Source organism: Tripterygium wilfordii, chromosome 11, assembly GCF_013401445.1.
Source record: "Tripterygium wilfordii isolate XIE 37 chromosome 11, ASM1340144v1, whole genome shotgun sequence".
NCBI lineage: Eukaryota > Viridiplantae > Streptophyta > Magnoliopsida > Celastrales > Celastraceae > Tripterygium > Tripterygium wilfordii.
Window position 1 is genome coordinate 2,551,863 of NC_052242.1, and position 17,834 is coordinate 2,569,696.

At 38.8% G+C, this 17,834-nt stretch overlaps 2 protein-coding genes across 3 annotated transcripts; both read right to left on the reverse strand.

The window, feature by feature from the left end:
- Positions 1-7,413: 7,413 nt before the first annotated feature.
- LOC120008652 (purine permease 3-like) lies at positions 7,414-8,893 on the reverse strand. Its single transcript, XM_038859041.1, has 2 exons — positions 8,101-8,893; positions 7,414-7,967 (listed from the first exon to the last, which is right to left on the reverse strand). Exons 1-2 carry the CDS (start codon positions 8,779-8,781, stop codon positions 7,590-7,592), a joined length of 1,059 nt encoding a protein of 352 aa, XP_038714969.1. The 5' UTR covers positions 8,782-8,893; the 3' UTR covers positions 7,414-7,589.
- Positions 8,894-10,397: 1,504 nt separating this feature from the next.
- Positions 10,398-16,372, reverse strand: LOC120008651 (tRNA modification GTPase MnmE). Of its 2 annotated transcripts, XR_005470545.1 has the most exons (10): positions 15,864-16,372; positions 15,186-15,324; positions 14,346-14,467; positions 13,975-14,178; positions 13,449-13,508; positions 12,472-12,610; positions 11,870-11,988; positions 11,470-11,694; positions 10,982-11,275; positions 10,398-10,887 (listed from the first exon to the last, which is right to left on the reverse strand). XR_005470545.1 is itself a non-coding variant. In XM_038859040.1 (9 exons), exons 1-9 carry the CDS (start codon positions 16,332-16,334, stop codon positions 11,081-11,083), a joined length of 1,674 nt encoding a protein of 557 aa, XP_038714968.1. In that variant the 5' UTR covers positions 16,335-16,372; the 3' UTR covers positions 10,834-11,080. The 2 variants fall into 2 exon arrangements, 1 of the variants encoding a protein (XP_038714968.1); XM_038859040.1 differs by having other exon boundaries at positions 10,834-11,275.
- Between the last annotated feature and the right edge of the window lie 1,462 nt (positions 16,373-17,834).

A 17,834-nucleotide genomic window follows, 5' to 3' on the forward strand; every position in this document is an offset into this window, starting at 1 on the left:
CCTTGTCTTATTCCTTTTTCCATGGAGAATTCTTTGGTTGGTGACCCATTTACCAGCACTGATACCTTTGCAGATGAAATACATTCTCTTATCCAGTTCCTCCACCTTGCACCAAAGCCCATTTCCAGCATAACTTTGTCTAGATAGTTCCAATTGACTGAGTCAAAAGCTTTCTCCATATCCAGCTTCAGCAATAAGCCCTTTTTTCTTCTTTTCTTCATTCGATGGACTATCTCATTTGCAACTAAAATGCTATCCATGATTTGCCTTCCTTTGCAGAAGGCTGATTGAGTCTCACTTATAACCAACGGAAGCACCTTTTTTAGCCTTGCTGCTAATACCTTCGAAACTATTTTATACAAGCTGCTTACCAGGCTTATAGGCCTGTAGTCTTTTAACTTGCACGATCCTTTGATTTTTGGAATCAGAGTGATGAAAGAGGAATTTACACCTGCAGGGAGTTTCCCAGTAGTATAGAAAAGATGAACCATACTGCAGACATCATTCTCTATAATACTCCAGCTTTTCTTTAGAAAATTGAAATTAAAGCCATCTGGTCCAGGGGCTTTTGAGCCTTCGCAGTTCCATATTGCTTCTTTGATCTCCTCCTTTAGGACAGGGGTTTCGAGACTATTAGACATCTCATAAGATAAAGACTTGAATGGTAACCCTTCCCATCTAATTGGAGTGACTTGAGCTTCCCGGAACAGCCTGGTAAAATGTGCAGCCACTTCTGTTTTCACTAGTGTGGGATCTGTTATCAAACCTCTATCTGTTCTGAGACAGTTTATCTGATTTAGCCTTCCTCTGATGCAAGCAGTGGAATGAAAGAAGTTTGTGTTTCTATCCCCTTCTAGAATCCATTTTACTCTTGATTTTTGTCTCCAGATAGTTTCTTGTTTCCTGCCCTCTTTCCAAAGTTCTCCTTTTAAAGTTCTGACTTGTTCAAATTCAGTATCTGTGAGTTGTCGAGATTCTGCTAGTAGATCCCACCTGTCAATGTTTTCCTCCAAGATCTTGACCTTTACATCCACATTTCCAAAGACTTCGCGGTTCCACATTTTTAATAGCTGTTTCAAAGTTTGGAATTTATTGAACATTGAATGCCAAGGTTGAGAATGCACACCAATTTCCTCCCAAAAAACTTGCATTGCAGGGATAAAGCCCATATGTTGCCACCAGCAGTCTTGAACTCTGAATGGTCGTGGTCCCCAGTTTACTCTTCCAGCCTCGATTAGGAGGGGAGAGTGATCAGATACCCCTCTTGGCAGTCCCCATAGCTTTATATTTGGAAAGACAGTAATCCGGTCTGATGAGATGAAAGCCCTGTCAATTCTACTTTGTCTAATTGAGTTCCTCCAGGTATACCTTCGTCCAACTAAAGGCAGCTCTATCAACTCTGATTGATTGATAAACTTCCCAAACAATGTCATCCCTCTAGACATTCTGCGTTGCCCAAATCTTTCCTGAGGGAGCAAAACTTCATTGAAATCTCCAACTAACAACCAAGGATTGGGAAGATTTACTCTAATCCCCAATAAGTTTTCCCATAATATTGCTCTCCCTGCCTCATCATTCGGCCCATAAACAGCTATTATAGTACATTCAAAAGATTTCTCGAGGATCATAGCATCTAGAGATATCCATCTTTCTCCCTTTAACACATCTCTGACTAAAATAACAGTTGGATCCCAAACCACAAGCAAACCTCCTGCTGTTCCAATTGCGCTAATGGCACTCCACTCATAGGAATTATTCCCCCAGCAACTCCTAATTAGCCTATCAGTAAATGTCTCCATCTTTGTCTCTATAACTACTAACAACACAACTTTTTTATCTTGTACCCAACGCCTCACAGCTCTTTTTTTTAGAGGCCTACCCAAACCGCGAACATTCCATGACAAGAAACTAATCATTAATAATTAGTCACCTGTACATGATTTGATACTCACAGAGCTGATTATCCTGTTACTTCCTTGCCCTGCCTGTCTCTTGACTCTAGGATTTCTCTGACAACAATTCCTTCAAGTCGAGACTTTAGTGCCTCGTCATCATCGGCTGGATTTGATAATCCCAATTTACTCCATACCTCCATTGTGGCTTGAGTTTCCTCTATGGACCTGTGTGTAATCTCCTCCCCATTATTATCATGGGGGATAGCGGAATTGGAATTTTCGGATAATGAAGGCGAAGAGTTACTCTGACTTCCATTCTGATTCAATCGCTTTCTATGCTCTCTTTTTTTCATTCTCTGTTCTTCCGCCACTCTTTTGCATTGTTCCAGAAGTGTATATTTGAGCAACACTCGTCGGCTGTAATTTTTCCCCTTTTCCAATCTTCTTTTTTCCAGCGATGCCTCTGTTCGATGAGAATGAAAACCTGGTGGTATATCCCCCTCTGATTCTTCTGCGATCTCCATAATTCTCCTCACATCGCCTTTTTGGGTGCTTGCACTTGCTCCATCTTCTTGCTTTTCTCTTGATTGTAACGCCCCCTTTGTTTGGCCAACATTTCCATTTTTTCCCTGTTCTTTTTCTGATGGTAGTGATGCCCTTATTTGAGAGGGCCCGGATCCACACACAAGCCCATTATTATGTTCTGCTAAATCTATGAGGTTTACATTCTCATTTTCTGGGCTTAAGTTACTTTCTGTATCACCCTGTATGGATAGTCCAGGCCCAGGATTTGCATGGCCCCGATCATCTGTCCTATTTTCCTTCCCCGTATCCATACCCGACAAGTCAGAGTAGTTGTTGGGTGGTGTCTGAAAAGTTTCGAAATTTCCAAAGTTTTGAAATTTCAAAATTTCAAAGTTTCCCTCCTGTTCCTGACCGTTGGCTAATTCACGTGACTGTACTATCCAGCTTACTGTAGGGCTGCCTGGGATGACGTCACAGACCCTCTCCACCGGCACTGGTATCATCTTGGAAGTATCTCCCGTTTGAATCAGGCTTTCAGAGTCTGCAACTTGTACCACATCAAGCTCAATTCCTCTTGGTTTCACATTTTTTTCCACCATCGGGATCTCCGGTGGCTTGTTGCCGATGATAAACTTGCTGTTATTTGGCTCTTCAGTGACACTTATTAAAAACTCCTCTCCATTGATTTCCATTGTTACTTGCCCCGAGATTTCCACCCTTTCAGTAGAAGATATCAGCACTCTAGCAATGTCAAACCTCTTTTTATATATTGTATCCACATCCGTGGTGACATAGGTTCCCCACTGTCTCCCCAGATCAATGAAAACCTCATTATTCCACGCGTGTAGCGGCACCCCTCTGAATCTCAGCCATATATATCTCTCCTTACTTGTTGCTGAAGGATGCCATTCTTTGATAAATCGAAACCATTCTCCCAGCCAGTCCCCATCTGCAAAGGCTCTCTTCAAATCCTCCTTTGCTTTGAAAGTTAATAGCACTTGGTTGCCTCCCATTGGCTTTGCTTCAACATCAATTCCATCATTGTGGAGATTCTCTTCCAGGTTTAACAAACACTCAAAATCTCTGATGTATCCCACTGCTGAACGTTCCAGCCACTCTGTCTCGGTCTCCTTTGGTTGTACAGTAATCAATTTAGGTGGGCCACATGCCCTTGGATCCGAGTTGTTGCCTTGAATTCTTCCTTGTAGAGCCTCCAAGTATCTTCTATTATCCACTTTCTGAGATGAAAAGGACCTCTTCTGCTGAGTATTTCGTGAAATTGTAGCTCCCTTAGATGGGTTCTCGGTCTCTCTATTGAACTTGGCCACATTTGCTCTAATTTTAAAACTGCCAAACCAGGTTTCATTGATGGCTTTCATCCTGTAATCATCAATCTCCTCTTTGAACCGAATGAAACCAAATCTACATCCTCTTTTACTCAGTTTCCTGGATATAAAGACATCTTGGATATTCCCGTGTTTACTCATGACCCGCTTCACAATATGGGTATCTACTCTTTCTGGGAAGTTTTCAAAGTAGACACTACTTGTTGGCTGAGTTTGTGGTACATGTATATGGGTCTGAGTATGGCTGGAGTGGGGGATTGTGCGGTGGTGTAGGGCATTGTCTTGGGGAGGGTAGCTGGAGGAGGGAATTTGATTATGGTAAGTGTAGGGAACCGTTTGAATATTTTTGGGTTTTGGCAGTCCAGGAGATAATGGGGAGAAGGTGTCCTTGTGTCTTGGATTTGGATCATAGTGGTGGCTCAAGATTGGAGAGTAGGTGGATAGTGGGTAATGAGGTGCTTGGTAAAGGTCAGAATTTGGATTTCTCCATTGTTGATTAGTTTCAGTCCAGGTTAGAGCAGGGGCGGTAAAGGAGGAAGTGGTCGATGCGATTTGGGCGGTTTGGTTTAGAGTTGTGGATTTTGTCGTAGGTGGCGGAGCTAGTGGCGGCAGGATGAGCACCGATTTACCTTTTTCTCTCACTAACCTAGGGTCTCTCCCTCTCACTAACCTAGGATCTCTCATCTCCCAGTTTTCTCTCACTAACCTTGAGAGGAAGAGGGTTAATCTTTATGATAACTTAGTTGACAAATGCAAGTCTCAAGTTGCTAACTGGAGTACTTCTCTGCTTTCTGTTGGAGGAAGATTAATCCTTCTAAAACATGTGTTGTCCTCTTTTTCCATTTACCTGTTTGCTGTCCTTTCTCCTCCTAAAAAGATTCTTCCTGAAATAAATTCAATCTGTGCCAATTTCTTTTGGGGGAAGACTGAGTTTGGAAACAGGTTTCATTGGGTGGCTTGGAGGAAGATCACTAAGCCTAAGGCTGAGGGTGGTTTAGACATTAGAGATATTTCAAAAATGGTAGTGGCCCAAAGTTGTAAGTTATGGTGGAAATTTAGACAAAACATGTCTTTATGGGCTTCTTTTATGCATCAAAAATATAGTAGGAATTGTCACCCCATCCAGGCTCCTGTTTCAGGTTCTATAACATGGAAAAGAATGTGTAGTGTTAGACAAGTGATGGAAAAAAACATTAAAGTCATCATTGGTCAAGGTAAAGTTCATATGTGGAGGGATAATTGGTTAAGGGATGACCCTCTGTCTGCCTTAATTCATATTAATCCAAATTGGCTGACTTCTGTTCTTAGTTTCACTTTAAATCATAAATGGGATGAAAATAAAATTAGACAGCTTATCCCTGATTTCATAGTGGAGAAAATCCTCACTGAAATCCCTTCCTTCTATGATTGCTCTGATAAGATGATCTGGATGCCTAATCAAAATGGTAACATCACGGTTAAGTCTGCCTGGCATGTCACTAGGCAGAGTAATATTTTCAATCCAGTTTATGACTATATTTGGCATGACCTAATTCCAATCAAGATTTCCATCTTTATGTGGAAAGTATTAAATAATAAGCTGTCTGTGGATGAAAATATTAAGAAAAAAGGTATTAGTCTTGTTTCAAAATGTGATTGTTGTACTAATTTTCCTCATGCTGAAATTGTGGAACATGTTCTAGTGGAAGGGTCCATTGCTTGTCAAGTATGGTCCTTCTTCTGTAATTTTTTTGGTCTCAATTTTAGTAGCAATGCTCTTTTATTGAGACTTACAACTTGGTGGCAGAGCAAAAACAAGACGTTAGTCATTGGGGCTTTGGCCTGCATGATTCCTGCTTTTATTTGTTGGAATTTGTGGTATGCTCACAATAAATGCAGGTTTGAACAAACTCAGCTTACTGGTGGGCAAATTATTGATCAAATCAGAGTGCAATTCCAGTGCAAAGCCAAGACTTCGAATATGGAACTCCAAGATTCAAATGTTAGTCAGCTCTTCCATATTCCTATGAGAGCCAGCAGCAAAGGTAAGGTTTCTATTCTTTACTGGAACCCTCCTCACGATGTTACTATAATTAATTGTGATGGCAGTGCCTTGAATAATCCTGGATATTCAGGGGGTGGAGGTGTTATTAGAAGTAACTCTGGCATTTTTGTGGTTGCTTTCTCTAATTTTTATGGCTCTAATTCCATTACCTTTGGTGAGATGATGGCTATATATAAGGGTATAAATCTAGCTGCTTCCTTAGGGCTCTCAAACCTGCTTGTTGAATCTGATTCTTTAATTGTTATTAACATTCTTTCTGAGAGCATGAGTTGCCCTTGGAATCTGATCTACTTGAAGAGAGCTATAGCCAAAAATTGTATGTCACTAGACATCAACTTCAAACATGTATATAGGGAGCTCAATGGTGCTATAGATTTTCTAGCTTCCAATAGTAAAGTTTCTATAGTCTATGACAGTTTCTATAATCTCTCTCCTACTGTTAAAGGTCTACTCCAGATGGATAGGTTAGGGATCCCAGCTTTTCGTATTAGAAAATATGCTTCTTGTTGGTTTTCTGCTCGTTATTGTGTGGTTGGTTGTGCTTTTGTTGTGTTTTTTTCTTGTTGTCGAGGTCAGGTTCATGCCCCTCTCGTTTCGTGTAAGCCATCGAAAATAGACTTTTTCTCTTTCTTGATTAATAAAATTCCGGGTTAGCCCTTTTCTTAAAAAAAAAAAGTTTTAATGCATGCAGTTATTGCGTGAGATAAGATATGAAAGACTTTTGGTAGTAGATGACCCCACGTGGGACATTCTAATGCTTGTTGACAAATTGAAGTGAATATCAACACTTATAAAGGCAAGGAAATCCACGTCACATATACAAGCTCAAACTTGTCAAGTCAAGCTACGTACATACCTCCAGTTGCATACCTCCAGGGTTGCCTGTTGATTAGAGGATGCGATGCTGTTTAGGACTAGTAAAAACTTGTTCATAGTTTTGTTTATGTGATCAGAATCAGATTCCTTCTCCTCCTCCTCCATACAACAATTTGGTTGCGTTAGAGATTGTTCTGTACATATATATTTGATGAGTCTACTCTTAATTCAATCAATGAAGGTGTTGTTATACGTAGCTGTAACATTTATTCCATTTAATGTTGCGATCAATCAGTGTCTAAGAACGTTTATTGTAGACTGGGCGCTGGCAATAATGCATGTCAATAGTAAAAAATGGGGAGGTAATGTTGGATGAATTGTCCTTTTGACTTAGTCAATGTTGTTAATGGGGTGCCATTTAAGCACCAGTCCTGTAATGTCTTTCACTTATGTGTTTTGATTTGCTAAATCAAATATACTATACTGACATGCATATATATATAATGGCAATACAATGATACGAATCTACGATTGGTGGGACTCCCTAGTACACTGTACAAAACCCCATTTGGAGACCACTCTAGTTGCTTTTCGTTTTTTAGTTTTACATTGCAATGGAACCTCGGGAGTACAAAGTAAAAAACGTCTTTGTTCGACTGTTCTGCAATCACGTGTGTGTTTCTTGTTAGTGGACCACTTCCACTCACATTTCAGATTTCAGAAATAATGAAATAATGAAAGAGAGAACAGAAAGCTGTAGCCAGTCGCGATTCGTTTCTCAGCCGTATCGGATGTAAGTTGATCTCCATTGAATGAAATACAGTTGAGAACTAAGAAGTTGTTTCCTGTGTGATTTCCTACTGTTGAGTTGTATTTAGCCATCTCACAATTCATACTTTCCAGATACGTAAACAACAACTACTATGTGAGGGTTGTTTTCTGTACAATCAGATCTTGCCTTTTTCAAAGATTTACACCAGTGGGAGTTGAAGGATTATTGGCTGCAGGTAGAAACAATTCTCTCTCTGGATCAGTATGGTTCTGGTTCTGGTTCTGGTTTTGTTTAATCTCACCATAAAAGTATGAAACAAAGCCCCAAAGAGAGAGTGCAAGGGAAATTCCCTTTTTGGCTTGAAATTGCTCGTGGAAGAAAATGACTGCTAGGATCTCTGTCACTGGAAGAGTAACTGCTATTATGATTGCAGATAGCAGAGAGGATGCACCAAAGATGACTCCTATTGATCCCAAGAACACAATCTGGAATATGATCGCCATTGACACCAAAACCACATAATACTTGGCTTTCCCAAGTTCAAAGTCTCCAGCTTCTCTTGGAATCGCCTGAAATTCAACTTCACATTGAAAGTCAATAACCCATTTCGTTCTTCCTGATTAATATCACTCTATCAACCATGCCAGCCAGGTCAAAACATTTTTCCTTTTCTTTTTTGGAATTGAAGAGACGAATTATTACCTGGAAATCATTGTTAATGAGCATCCCAACAGTGCACAAAACAGTCGCAAACAAACCCATGACCATCTGAAACTCCACCGCAACAGTGTAACTCATTTCCTGCTTAGCTTTCTTGTAACTCAACTCGATCAATGGTAACACAAACCCACACAAACCCGCAGCCAATAATGTTAACAAAAATCCCAACATGTATTCTCTCTTCGACACGCCTTCCGGCCGATCACTGCTGGAACCCATAGCCAACGCAGCCGCTCCAACCGTCAACAAAACGATACTATTAATCGAATACGCCGTAAATTTCTGTTTCACCAACAGAAAAGCAAACCCAGCTGTGAAAACCAACTGGGTTGCAACTATAAGAGAAGACGTTGACACTGGTAGACGCGCACTCCCATACGAGTATAGATAGTTGTCAAGGCCCGCTAGGAGGCCTATGGCCGCGGCGGAGATGAATAAGCGAGGTTTAATAAGGAAAAACCCGGTGGAGAACTGGGTTTTGCGGCGCTGAAAGAAGGTTATGATGAGTGGAAACAAAGTAAGAGGGAAACCAACTGTTTGAAGAAAGGTTGTGAGCCAGAGACGGTTGCCGCCATGGATGAAGTAGAGACGGATTAATAGAGGACCTGAACTGTATCCTACTGATAATAGGATGCAGTTTAGAATTAGTAATGCATTCTTCATGGTTTTTTTGGTTGTCAGATTGTTTCTTCTCGATCTGTTTGTGTAATGTTGCCTGTGAATTCATGGTGTTATTATATCTTTGGCGCTTTGCATGTTCATTATTTGGTTGGGGCCGCCAAATACAAATTGAATCCGCACCACTTATTTCTTATGGCCATGAATGACTTTTTAAATGGAGGTGTACAGAGTAGAGACAGGGCACATGGTCATTCTTGTTTCAAAATTTTAGAATTTAGAGAACAAGTCAGGGCTATTTTCGACAATATATGGCCAAAACAGAAAAAAAATATGAAGAGGGAAGCGATCTAAATATCCTCCTGTTTGGTGTAGCGTCGGACAAGGCGGATCCACTGACGTCCAACGCTGCACCAAACGACACGGTAAAGACGGAACCGTTGTCAAGACTTCAACAATTCCGCCTGAAACTCAGAAGCTCTGAATCGAAACTTTTGAGGCGGAAAAGTTTTCGTATATTTTCTTTTTTAAAAAGTTAGCGTCGGGTTGCAATGGCCTCATTGTTTGTATTTAAATATTATTTTTTGAAAGGTTAGCGTGGGACCCATCGTGGCCCCACAGTTTCTTAAACTTTAAAAATGACCTGTGGGTCTCATTTTAAATATTTTAAAATGTGGGACTCATTTTTTAAAATTAATATTTTTATAATAAAATATATGAATATTAACTTTTAAGAAATTTTTATGATTTAATAAAATTATATTTATTATATTAATCTAATAGTAAATTTAAAAATTAATTTTAATATAAAATCATAAAATCTAATATTATAATATTTTAATTCAACATGTTTTCCGCTAGCATCAGCTTTTAGTTCACCGAATACCTCACAATATATTTCACAGCTTTAAACTCAGTTTTTTTTTTTTCACAATTTTTCCGCTAGCATTAAAAATCAATCTAACCGCTCTATCAAACAGACCCATTAAAAGGACAGCGTACGTTTATTTATAATGAGACGGTGAGAGGTCGAGGTTGTGGTCGAGGAGTACTACTGCATTTGAGAATGGTGCTATAGTGCGCCGCTGTGTGCATTGGGCCACTCCCTAAAAGCATGTCATTTTTTACTTTGCCTTTCACTGCCAGCACAGCTAATACTATAGACCCGAAGCCCGGCCCAAAACCAATTGAGCCCGAAGCCTATAGGCTTGAATTATCTGGACCCACACCGTGTCTGGGCTGTCATTATTCCATGTCAATCCAGAGTTTGGGCCGGCCTGATGCCGAGGCCTACCAGTGACGACTTGCACTATTTCTTCTACAGCTCCTCCATTTCTTATAAATAAGCAAACTTCATTTCAATCGAAGAAAAGAGAGCTAAGCTCAGTAAAGTGAGCAAAGAGAATTGTGCAAATATCCTCCGTATTTGTGAGACCATTTTTTGGTGTAATTGGGGGGTTAGGTTACGATTGTTTTTAATCCACTTGTAGGATTACTCAATTTTTTTTGTGTGGCTATGCTTTTTGTTTACCTTAATTATTAGAGCACTAGCTTTGAACATATATGAACATGCATGTGTAAAAAGTAATGGAGGTTGTTAGCCAATGCACACCCATCTAACTGCTAAAGAGAGGGTACAGTAACAGCCAAGACTGCCAGGGAAAAAAAAAACACTCCATGATCTTTGTAGATAAGAAAAACAAGGTTCTGGATATGCATGCCATACAGAAACTGCTCTTAAAAGAAATAATAGTACTTTTTGTGCTTCAGCTTCTCCTTTTTCTTCCTCTCCTTTCTCTTCTTTTCTTCACGTCTCTTCTTCTCTCCCTTTTCTTTCCTCTTCATCTCAGCTTGCAGATGTTTCTCTTTCGTTTCTAGTCTTTTCCTCTCTTTCGCTTTCTGTTGCGCTTTCTTTCTCTTCTCCTTCTCCTTGAGTTCATCTGCTGTTGGCTTTCTCTTGATGTTGAAGCACATTGTTAATGAGAGAGAGACCTTCACTTCTCTTCGGAGAGGTGAATATAATATATAGAGTTGAGACTCCCCTGTCATGTGGATTGGTCTTTAGTGATAAAAAGCCGTCTTCTTTGTTTCTAGCGCTTCGAGTCAGCATCCATTGCCGCCCCAAGTCCAGTTGCTCATCTTTCATTGGAGCTTTCTCATCAATAATTGGAAAACAAAGAATAGTTTACATTATCTAAAATTCATCCTAAGCAAAGAAAACACCAGGCAACAGATTACTTGATACCTGTCGATACAGCAAGTATTCAGATGCTACACTCAAACCCATGCACACCATTACTAAAACGAACCCCCCGACCTTCAGGGAAGTAGGGGGTCGTCGTTACTATTTACCAATGCAGAACTTGCCAAAAATGTTGGACAACACTTCTTCTGAGATGCCTTCACCACTAATATTACTGAGGGCCAACGCAGCCTCTCTCAAATCAATTGTCCAAAAGTCCATGGGAATTTCCTCCTCCATGGATGACTTCAACCTTTCAAGTGCCTCCTTAGTTCGAACAAGCTGCTCACATTGCCTCTGGTATAGTGTCAGATTATTCAGGAAAAAAACTAATCAAAATCAATGTAAAATCATGGCTTTCGATAAACTCGAATTTAAAATGGAAATCATTAACTTTTGACGTTTCAAATTGTTATGGTTAGGAATTGAAAATATGGGCAACTTCAAAACTTGAAAGCAGCAGCACATTTTTAAAGTAACAGGTAGCCAACCTTGTTTACAGTCCATTTGCGACCCCCTGCAGGAATCCTGTTGAGGCCTACAATCTCCGCTATTACCGCCTCTAGGTCTTGTATGCCTTCACCAGTGACGGCACAAGTAAAAATATGCTTACTGAAAAGCTTGTCAGCTTCATGGACCCAATCAGTGCAAGCAGATGGAACACAGTCTATTTTGTTAATTACAAGGATGATTGGAGCTGACGATCCTACTGATGCCTGTAGTGGAGAGGGGGGACAAAAGGAAGCCATTGGTGTATATATTTTTTCAGATGAGTATAATCAACAAAAAAAAAGAGCTGTTTTTAACACATCAATGGTGGAAAAATGAAAAGAGAACAATAATTCCAACATAAAATTAAAAGTTTTGAGAGAAAGAACTCCACTGCAAGACCTTTAAAGATTGAATCCTACGAAGAAGTTGCCCATCTTCTGAAGTCCATCCATCAAGAGCGCTGACTGCCATAACAATAACATCAGCAGCTGTAACAACTGCTTCAGATCTCTCTACACCTGAACACATAGAGATCTGGGTTTTATTGATCCATAAAAAACATATCGAGCACAGCTTAGGGTTGCAGAAAAGTAAATTCAAGGGCAATAATTGTGTTAACTGAACAGTCCATGTTTAAAATCTATCAAGATTTTCTTAATCCTGAATTTTTGAAAAAACTAAAAACTCTACACACAATTCATTCAAACAAGGAAAATATAAAGTGTGTTGTTTGAATTTTGCATAAGATCAATTCATACCAACTTCTTTTCTACCTTTCCAGGGTATCTTTTTCTTCTTGAATTTCATAAAATATCTGAAAACAATTCTACTAACTCACTTCGAAGAAGCTAAACACAAGGAATCACAGACTCCCTAAAAAGTTGAAGCAAAAACAAAAGCAAAAAACAGTTTGGGCGCTTCAAATAGGCGCCGACTTCCCTGTAACTTTATGGTAAATAAGCATCATATCAATATTGGTTTAGAGTATTAGGATATCTTACCAATCTTTTCCACAACATCATCTGTTTCCCTGATGCCTGCTGTATCAAGAATTGTTACAGCAATACCACGAACAGAAACACTGGCTTCAATTACATCCCTGGTGGTTCCAGCAATTTCTGTAACTATAGCTCTCTCACTCTGCACGCTAAATTAAAATGGCACTCAATAAGATGTTGAGACATAAATCTGTTGCATCATAGGCTGCATAAAAAAAACAAGAATACTTTACATATATGCATCCTGTTGCTCCAAAACAACCTCTATACTTATCATATGTGCACATTTTATCGTTCATTTTCTCAAGTACCATAAGGAACGAGTATCTGGTCAGGTCAGCTCCATCCTGGGAAAACTAACTCCTCAAGGTACATACTTGTCAACAACCTAAATCGACCACAACCATGGATATTAATGAAACACAAGATCTGGATGTCTATATAAGTCTGTAAGATTTCACCTAACTCATGACTAGCTATAAAGCTCAAGTGAAATCCTACCCATGGTAAGAAGATTCATCTCATAACGTTGAAATTGTAACAGTCTGTAACATAAGTACAAAGGATTTTTCTCGATGGTCCAATTCGTAAAAATTGAAACACAAAAGGTAATCATTAAAAATGTTAAAATCCCATTTCAGCACATGCAAAATCCATCACCTGAAATCTAATACTATTTATCATTCCATGTACAAAAACAGCAAGTCCAATAACCTGTGTTTGTGTATTCTGCAACAACATAAGGTATATCTACCAGGGCTATGAAGCAGCTAACAAGCCCCATGAGAATCCATGAGCGCAAAGGTATTAAGGTAACGAAAAAATAATAAAGCCAGACAATTTGAATTTAATAAGTAAAATATAAATAGAGATAGAGATACTAAATGCCAGACAGTTCTGCTGGAATTTTCAAGTAGATTAAACAATAAATTCAGTCCTAATAAAACATTGATCCCAAAAATAAACATGTTGAAACATACTTTGCTCCATGCATTAAGGAGGCTTGACTTTCCAACATTGGGACGACCAATAATTGCTATCTGTAAGTTGATTAAGAAAACACAAGTTAGACCATAGAAACATGCAACAGGTTTACCTCTACGTATAAGTTCCTCGAAATATTTGCATAAGCATATACAAGCAATCAAGCATACCAGAGAAAATATCAAACAAATCTAGTAGCCTCTGGCCCTCGTGAGGTGTTTAAGAATAAGAACCATTAATTAAATAGAATTACTTCAGGAAATTCAAAGGACAGCATAAGCAACATCTATTTTGAAGGATTGCAGGTTACTGGTATAATATCACAAGTTCATAAGAGCCTAAGAGGTCATGGCCGCCCTAAGTTTATATTAAAGATAAGGATTACTTGCAATACATATTACATTTAACTACTACAATTAGAGAAGAAACATAGCACCAATTTTTGAATCACATACAAATGACACTCGATCGCTTGTACAAGCAAGTAATTAAGAAAGTAAGAAAACTTTTTATAAATTATACCTGCAATCCAGATTGCAGAAGCTTGTCATAATTGGCTGTCTCCAGTGCATTCTCAACATCTTGGGACATAGCATGTATTTTATCGACAATCAAGTTCAAATCTAGGGGTGGCATCTCATCATCAAAATCTAAACGAGCTTCTATCTCTGTAAGCAACTCAATGCACTGACTTCTTAGTGATCTGACCAAAGAAGAAAATCCTCCCTGCCAAAGACAACATGTATATCGGCACATTTGCTCATGTCACCAACAAAAACCTTTTGATATTAGCAACCCATGGTTACTTAAGAGCACTCATGTATAACTACGGCTGCAAAAACACCCCACAAAGTGTGGGAAAAGGAAAGAAAATTTCTTGAAAGAAGACATGCCTGGATTCCTGACAATGCTGCATCAGCAGCAGCCACAGACTTGGCAGATATTAGTTTTTCAATGCTTTCAGCTTGAGATAGGTCTAAGCGACCATTCAGGAAGGCTCGGAGTGTAAACTCACCTGAAGAAGCAACCAAACTTCTATTTCAGCAGCATTCCCAAGAACTCCACGTGTATTATACATGTCTGTGCATGCGTATGCAAGTGCTTCATTTGCATGCTTATGTTCATAAAAGCCTTTCAGTCTGAAGTTCCAATCTAGAGGGTCAACTCACCCAGTCCCATAATCAAAGAAGCTAAATGATATTTTCTCCCCTCCTTCATTGTTGTTCTCCAGCCATGCATATGTATGCACCTAGTTCAAATGTATGCCTCAATACAAAATGTTAACTATTTTATCCATTTATTTAATTTTTGAAGCCTCTCAACAGATTTTGTCCAATTTGCTTCATGTCAGTCTACATTTGAATTTACTCTCTATTCCGTTTATCTCAGTCTCATTGCATGTTATTTAACCATTGACCATTACCTAACTCGATTGGTTGCTTACAGGATGCAGCAAAGCTTCTATTTGAAGATTTAATCTCTATCACAAACTTATTTGAGGATAGTCAACTCCTACGGTGCTATTCTATGACATCTCTAATCATTACGTAGCTTGAACACAAAAGATATAGTTTCCATAATTGGTGGTACTGGTCTTTGATAATGAAGCATATTGAATTAAGTACATATTCATGGTTTCATTGAAGTCAAGAATCTAGAAGAAATGGAGCCAACGCATAATGCTATGAACTGGCTATAGGTTGATCTCGAAAACAATGTCAGTCAAGACAAACCTGGTTCTGCAAGCCTCGCACCAGCCTCTAAACATGCTCTCAAGACACGATGCAAACACACTTTGCTCCCATGACATTGAAGCTCTACCACATCTTCGCAAGTGTAAGACCTTGGGGCCAACATGGGAACGGCCAAAACCTTGAGGGGGAAGTTTATCACGCAAAGATTAGAAAATATACATATCCCTGAAGTCAATTGTAAACTTCCAACTTATTAATAAGATTTTTAAAAAAATGCTTAAAAGGCCCCATATAGTAGTTACTTACTTACTTCCACAAACAAATGTGTGCTGATTGAAGGTGAAGTAGCTAACAAGATGAAAACTAATGACAGTGCTGCTGTTTACTAGAAAGTCCAAAATAAACACATAATAGTGAAGAAAAAAATGTATCACTTTAATTGGTTGTTGTTGTAAACAATGAAAGCATAACTTCACAAGGAATTCTTTTAAGGATATATTCTTAGAACTTCTATTAACTTCCATGGTTCAGCTCAGCTTAGTCTATATGTATGCACACATTCATGCGCGTTACATATGCAGTTAACTATTAAGCATCCTAAAGAAGTTATTCTGGAGGAACATCAAGTTTTAAAATTTCTATTTACAAGTAGAACAGAAGTACAGTTAAATGAACAAAAGAAGCGAAATTTAAACATTAGGCCCGTGAAAAAAATACCTCATCGACAATATTGCCTTGATGGTCCAAAACGTGACCATACTCCACAACGTGGCTCTTGGGCTGCCATGGACTCAACTGACCACCGTTCCTCCTCTTCTTCTTCTTGGCCGGCCGAAACACTCGCCCCACAATATCCACGGAATCCGACCCCGACAAACGAACAATTCCCACGGCAGACGGCGGGCCACCAATGGAAGTCACGATTGCCGCAATCGTACTTGAATGGTCATTACTGACCTTCCCATTTACAGAGTCTGGGCCAGGCAAGCGCTCGTCCTTGGTGAAAAGCAAGGAATTCTCTTTGGAGGCGGCGTGACATTTTAGGGTCTTGAAGAATTGGGTTTTGAATTTGGGTATCTGGGAGACTAGGAGAAGAGAGGATAGTCTTCTTGTGGTGCGGTTCGAGAGGAGAAGGGAAGGTTTGTAGACATTACTGATGATGGAGCGAATCGCCGGAAGAAGAGACATCGGCAGAGCATAGAAGGTGTGCGGTGTGCCTGATCCAATTCGCGGGACGGGTTTTGATTTGGTTCACAAGGGCTTTGGTAGTGGTAGTATTAGGGCCTAGGACCCAATATGTTAGGCCCAACATATGGGCCTGTTAGGGCTCAATACTCAAGACCCCAAATAAAATTTTACGGAGTAGATTTGGATTTTTGTGTGCTGACATTTATGACGTTTGATATAACACTTGCCAGCTGGGGGCTACAATTTCTTTAGGCAGGATTATTTACCATTTTTTCATAAAATCATGTAAAAAAAATTCTCAAATAATATTTAGGGTTTACAGTTTAAAGTTCAGGAATCACTTGGTGATAATTTGGTGATGAATCTCTTTGGGATCAAATTGTATGGACTCGGAAGGTCCTAAGTTTGATTCATATTGGGAGCAATACCCTTGTGGTCATGCATTGAATTTCGGACCAGCTTATCATGTCATCATATGAGAAACTTTTGTGTGCGAGGGTTTGATGACCTGAGTTTATGCTAATATCGGATATCCAAGAACAAAACTTGTGAGTTGTGGTTCTCAATTACCAAAAAACTATTTAAAGTTTAAGATTTAGGATTTAAGATATAGAGAGTAGCGAACTTACCAAAAAAATATACAGGGGCATAAGTGTCTAATGGACCGAGTTTAAGCCATATCAGATATCCAAAGGGCAATTATGTATGGTGTTATTGTCCATTACCAAAAAAAAAGTTTAAAATTTAGGATTTAATAAAAAAAATTTCAAAATCTACTATATCATAACATTATGAAAATAAAAAAATATATATATTAAAATCTTATTAATACAAATTTAAAAAAAAAATCGCAAAGAAATATGCTTGTGATTGGAATCAAACTTTAGACTCACATATACTTAACTTAACCAATTGTTAATCAAGCCACCTCTCTCATTGGTTAACTCAATAATACATTTTAAACCTTGATTCACATGATGTTGGAAGAAATTATAGCCAATTTTAACTAAAATAATTGTAATCACCAATCCCAACCTTGCATAAAAAGTACCAAGTTCCATGGGGTGGTGCTGCTGCTGCTGCGCAGTAGAACGAATAAACAAATAGAGAGCCACATCTTACATCTAATCCGCAAAAGAGTCAGCAGTAATGTCACTTTTTTAAGTTTTATATTGAGTGGATGAAGTCATGTTGAATTTGGCCTTCTTTTCGACCTTGTTCATGAAGAAAAAAAGAAAAGAAAAAAAAGAGAGTGATCTCACATGTCATACTCCATGATTCAAAAGCTCTCCTTTACGTTATTCAAAACATATATAATTCTTAAGAGCATCACTATCCATTATCTTATTAATACAGAGAAATAGAGAGAAAAAAAAACCAAGAATCACGAATAACTCAAATGATACTCATGTAATATCTCATAAAATTTTCGAGTTCGGATATTCCCTATATTCAAAAAAAAAAAAATGAAGAAGCCAAGTATCTACACTGTATTTCTCT

Excerpts from the sequence above, each read along its gene's own strand:
- LOC120008652 (XM_038859041.1), bottom strand. The coding sequence starts at position 8,781 with ATGAAGAATGCATTACTAATTCTAAACTGCATCCTATTATCAGTAGGA. Across the intron at positions 7,968-8,100 it reads TCATTAACAATGATTTCCAG|GCGATTCCAAGAGAAGCTGG; the intron begins GTAATAATTCGT and ends GTTGAATTTCAG.
- LOC120008651 (XM_038859040.1), bottom strand. The coding sequence starts at position 16,334 with ATGTCTCTTCTTCCGGCGATTCGCTCCATCATCAGTAATGTCTACAAA. Across the intron at positions 13,509-13,974 it reads TTCTGCAATCTGGATTGCAG|ATAGCAATTATTGGTCGTCC; the intron begins GTATAATTTATA and ends ATCAACTTACAG. Across the intron at positions 11,276-11,469 it reads GCAAATGGACTGTAAACAAG|AGGCAATGTGAGCAGCTTGT; the intron begins GTTGGCTACCTG and ends ACACTATACCAG.